Source organism: Lichtheimia ornata, assembly GCF_029851405.1.
Source record: "Lichtheimia ornata isolate CBS 291.66 chromosome Unknown scaffold00097, whole genome shotgun sequence".
NCBI classification, from domain to species: domain Eukaryota; kingdom Fungi; phylum Mucoromycota; class Mucoromycetes; order Mucorales; family Lichtheimiaceae; genus Lichtheimia; species Lichtheimia ornata.
The window spans coordinates 1-5143 of record NW_026695417.1 but is presented as its reverse complement, the minus strand read 5'-3'; the positions used below and the strand labels follow the sequence as shown (position 1 = coordinate 5143).

Here is a 5143-nt window from a genome sequence, read left to right as displayed (position 1 = left end):
TAGCCCACCATATCCTTCTACAATCTCAGGAGTAATACACCTCTCCTATGTATGTATATGATGTAGCTTTCCCTTTTCATTCAATTGTACAAAAAATTACTCGACTATTAGATAAAAACAACTGAAACAATATCTCTCGTCGTGAGGTAGATGTTAATTGCCCTCCTATGTAAACTCGATGGGTTTACGATATACCTTTTCCTGATCTCCATTGCACGATATTTTAGCAATCATACTTTAGATACGTTGACCATTTCAGGTATACTAACCAAACCATGTCTGATTGTGCAATACTGTATTGGGATAGCTCAAGTGGTTTGCTGAATGAAAGAAAAAGGTACGCTTGGGACCAGTACTAAGGCAACGGTTGTTGTTATTGGATTATACAATGTGAAAGGACACGCTTTTGCCATACATAAGGATGATTTATTTACATGTAGCATTATCTATCATGAGATGGTGGTATTGTGAATGGTATTTGTTTTACGGAATGAGTGAATGGATTCAGTGCAATTCCAGCGAGGGATTTAACTTGGCACCCGGTGTAAGAATTTAACTTGTCGACGGCTCCTCACTATGGAAATCAAAATGGGGAACTGCAGCTCCACACGCTTCTCTATTCTTTCTCTCTCCTCTGCTTTTATCCCATTCACGACATCCCGATCAAGGTAATGTATTATAAAAGAGTGCTCTTGTTGGCTGTGAGGCATTCACATTGTTTTGAATATGCATTGTCAGGGAGTGGGCATGTCCAAGTGCTGAGGAATGAGCGTGGTTGGTGGTTGGTGGTTGGTGGTTGCCATGGCGATATCGTTGCTTCCTCTTGTTCGTTGCTACTCCCGCTCTACGCTTGGTGTCAACAGGTACATTCAGAGTTCAATGTTGCAGCCGAACTGGTTCCATTGACGTGTTAGCTTGTATAGAAGAGGACAAGTTGGGTGTCAAGACGTTGGCTGGTTTGGCGTTTTGTTTCGGCTCAACAACACTACACCATGGTTTTTCGGTGTCCAGTAACCAACAACAAAGGGGTTCTTGTGTATAGGGAAAAGGCAAGTGCAACGAAACAAACAATGAAAAGGGTGTTTATTGTGCGTGTGTGCTAATAATGAATTGAATAGGTTTCTTTGGTCAGGCAATGCAACTTGGGGGCATCAACATCATCATCTCTTTGGGTTCAAGTCCCAGCCTGTATCAAGTGGCCGCTGCGTCGCTGTGCACTAGCCAAGTGTGATGGAAAAGCTTCATGGAACGCGTCCAAGGCTCTAGAGGCCTGCGTTGAGTTGATGGTTTTGGAAGAACATGGTCATCGTGTTGGGGTAAAAGGGGATTTGCAATAGCTCGGTCGTGAATGTGTTGAACCAACACGCTCTTCTCGTGATAGGCTCGTTCCTTTCCCTTGAGGATTTCTTTTCATGAGGTGGGAAACGATTGGAAGGATTGGGATCATTCTTTCTTTGGAGAGGATGAATGAGGACAACTATGAGCCTGGGCTTAAGTGATGTCCTTCCTTGCCATGGATCGAACTGGCCTTGTGTGATTCGTGCAGTGTTTTCTCAAGAACAAGGGATCGCCCGACGTTGCTCGTATGGTGGTGATTTGGTTTGTAAATTCCTTCGGATTTGCTTTCTTCCTTGGAGAGGATCACCTAACGGTATACCAAATCGTCATCATTCCCGGTATCAGATGGTCTAACTTGCCTGCTTTCTTATTTGTAGAGACGGCAATTACGATGATTACCACATTCACAACAATGACAATGATGACGACAACGAGATTCAACAGGAAGCCTGCAAGATCCCATTCTTTTCAACTTGTGTATTTTTGGATGCTTGGTGTAACGGATGAGATTGAGGACTGGTGACGAGTACGAGTAGGAATGATGACGGAGGACGACTACGAGGATGGTGGTGGCAATGTACAGTACATAGCAAGATAGCTAGATGAAATAAAGCATTGTTTATTTATTACACGCTTGTTGGAGGTTGCTAGCTTGTGGATTACATACTATTGCTTCGAAGATGGAATAATAAAGGTGGTCCGGTTAAAAAGTACATGGCTTTTGTGATACAATAAGGAGGAGTGGGAAGTGGGATGAGCTTGAGAAGAGAAAAAGTGAAGAGATCCCTCCATTCAGTTTCAGGTTGAGTGACTCATTCAATATGTATATGTATCTTTTTACATATACAAATTGGTTTATGCAGCTCGACTTTCTTCTACATGCAAATGTGATGCATACCTTCACACGCCTTCATTATTGGATGCTGTTTACTTACGTACCTTCACAAAAGGCAATCATCATCATCATCCATTTTTGTAGCAACCTGTCAAGGAGGTGTCTGTGTAACCACCACGTGCGGTTTCACTCAGCTCTTCATCTTTCCGTTAATGCAGCCGACACCATCCACTAGGAAAAAGCTACTCCATCACGCTTACAGCATAGGTAAAACATAAAGGCGCCTGCATCTCCAAACTTTGCAATGAAACGTGGGGTTTTGAATAGAGCAATGGGCTCGGCTTGGCCAACAGCACCTTGTGTGAAAGTTCCGCGTTCAATGTCGCAAACAGCCCAAAAAATATTTTTTGGTCGTCGTCGTCGAAGAGGTCGACCCCCATGTCTTCCGCGAATTTTATCAAATCGCCTGATAAGGCATCAGGCACCCAAAACAGTCAACAACGTCACCCATCTTATGCTCATGCTACGCGTGCTCATCCTCCTATAAAGGAGTCTCTGATATCAAAAGATACTGACAATACCATCCGTTCCAGAGTATGGAAGGTTGGTGGTTCCCCAGCTTCTTGTCCTAGCATGTTTTTCGACTTCACGTCTCGCCCCGAAAACCGCGCTGCTCTACTTTGCTATATCAACGAATGCTATCCAGACAATTGTGGTGTACGTCTTCATTCTGATCAATCACGCCGCATTGTTGAGCTCTTCCTTCCCACATCCAAGCAGTGTGAAGAGACATCTGTAACAGGCATCACCTTTGATGATGGTGAATGTATTCTTGCCTCAAAGCCCATTTCCGCTGATACCCGTTTAGTGCATCTTCAACTCTCCGATCTTCCATTCACTACACTAGACAAATTAAGACTTGGTCTTCGCAAATCCCTGGCACCTTATGGTAGCCTTAGTGACTATGGCATCTTCCGTGATCATGCATCAAACCTCTTCATGGGACGAGGTTACGCTACCTTGAAAATCCCAGCCAACTACAAGTACAAGCAGCTTTCCCACACTATCCCTTGGCTTACATCAGATGATTCGTTCCACGCCACTTGGGCTGAAATGCCGCTACACTGCCTTCGTTGTCACACAGCTGGTCATGCGACCTCTGCTTGTCCCCGCCATCCTAGCCGTAGCCGTCTTTGTTGGACCTGTGGCCAACCAGGTCACCGAGCAGCCCAATGTACCAACCGTCAAGTCAAGCCTACACCTGATACTTATAACCCACCTACACCATCATCGCCTTCATCGTATTCAGTCAATAGCTCAAATTCAGATATCTCCATGCTCAGCGTTGATCCTTCGCCTTTTGAAAGCCACAATGATGCCATTATTAGTGACTTTATCCCCGATGACCAGATTGATCTCAAACCTCAGCCTCCTTCCCCTGATCGAGACGCCATGGTACAGCACGTTGAAAAGCGTTATCCTATGTCCGACCACGCTAAGACCATTATTGCCTCCTTATCGATTCCTGAACTTGAACGTCTTTGTCACACTTTGAAAGATCAAGGTAAATCTTTGTCTTCGTCCACACCAACTACTCTTTCCTCGGTGAGTTCCCTGTCAAAGGGGAACAATGATCCAACATAAGTCTAAAGTCATCTCCTTTCCTTCCTATAACATTTCTTCATCCTTGTAACGTCTTTGGGGTATCACTCTCAGACATACTCCCAATAAAAACCGAGGCTAAACAAGCCTCCATATAACGAAGAGGTCGACCCCCAGATCCAGTTTGGCTGGTAGCGACATTGCGAAATCTGGGATTGGCAAGCTTGATCGTGAAACTTTCACACAAGGTGCTGTTGGCCAAGCCGAACACATTGCTCTAATAAAAACCCCATGTTTGATTGTAAAGTTTGGAGATACAGGCACCTTTATGTTTGTAAGCGTGATGCTATATGAAGAGTGGTCTTTGTTCATTGCCAAGTAGCTAGACCATGGAGAGCCAAAGATGCAGAAGGTCCTCTTTGGGTAACTCAGCTAAAAAGTCAGGACTTCAGGGACAATGCATGAGAGGTACGCAACCCTCATTTTCATGTCATACATTGGCAGCTAATAGCCACTTTTATCCAATCAGCATTGTTGCGAAATCCACGTGATGGGAATGATGCTCCTGCTCCAGACATTCATTTCCATGATTCAAGTAGCTTGATCCGAGCTGATTTGGTTGAGTTACGGTCGAACAAGGATTAATCAGCTGAGACATTCGAACGTATGCTGATGTATGGATTGATGTAATCTCTCTTTGACCGTAGCTCAGCCAAATCAGCTCGGATCAAGATAATTGGATCAAGGAAATGAATGTCTGGAGGAGGAGCATCGTTCCATTATGATGGAATGCACAAAAGTTCGGAACGCACAAAAGTGGCTATTAGCTGCCAATGTATGGGCTATTGTCAATAGTATGCAATATCATCCTTCCATCCTTGCAGTCATGCAAAGTAGCTGAGTTACACAAAGAGGTCCCTCTGCATCTTTTGCTCTGCCAGGGTCCACCTGCTTGACAATGAACAAAGACCACTCTTCATATAGCATCACGCTTACAAACATAAAGGTGACTGCATCTCCAAACTTTACAATCAAACGTGGGGTTTTGAATAGAGCAATGGGCTCGGCTTGACCAACAGCACCTTGTGTGAAAGTTTCGCGTTCAATGTCGCAAACAGCCCAAAAAATATTTTTTTGGTCGTCGTCGTCGAAGAGGTCGACCTCCAGATCCTGTTTGGCTGGTGGCGACATTGCGAAATCTGGGATTGGCAAGCTTGATCGTGAAACTTTCACACAAGGTGCTGTTGGCCAAGCCGAACACATTGCTCTAATAAAAACCCCATGTTTGATTGTAAAGTTTGGAGATACAGGCACCTTTATGTTTGTAAGCGTGATGCTATATGAAGAGTGGTCTTTGTTCATTGTCAA

The 5143-nt window shown here is 44.4% G+C and overlaps 1 protein-coding gene across 1 annotated transcript; it reads left to right on the top strand.

The window, feature by feature from the left end:
* Positions 1-2611: 2611 nt before the first annotated feature.
* On the top strand, positions 2612-3817 carry O0I10_011664 (uncharacterized protein; the record flags this gene model as incomplete). The annotated part of the gene is made up of 1 exon (XM_058491628.1): positions 2612-3817. The coding sequence occupies one exon, from the start codon at positions 2612-2614 to the stop codon at positions 3815-3817; it is 1206 nt and encodes a 401-aa protein (XP_058337571.1).
* Positions 3818-5143: the final 1326 nt, after the last annotated feature.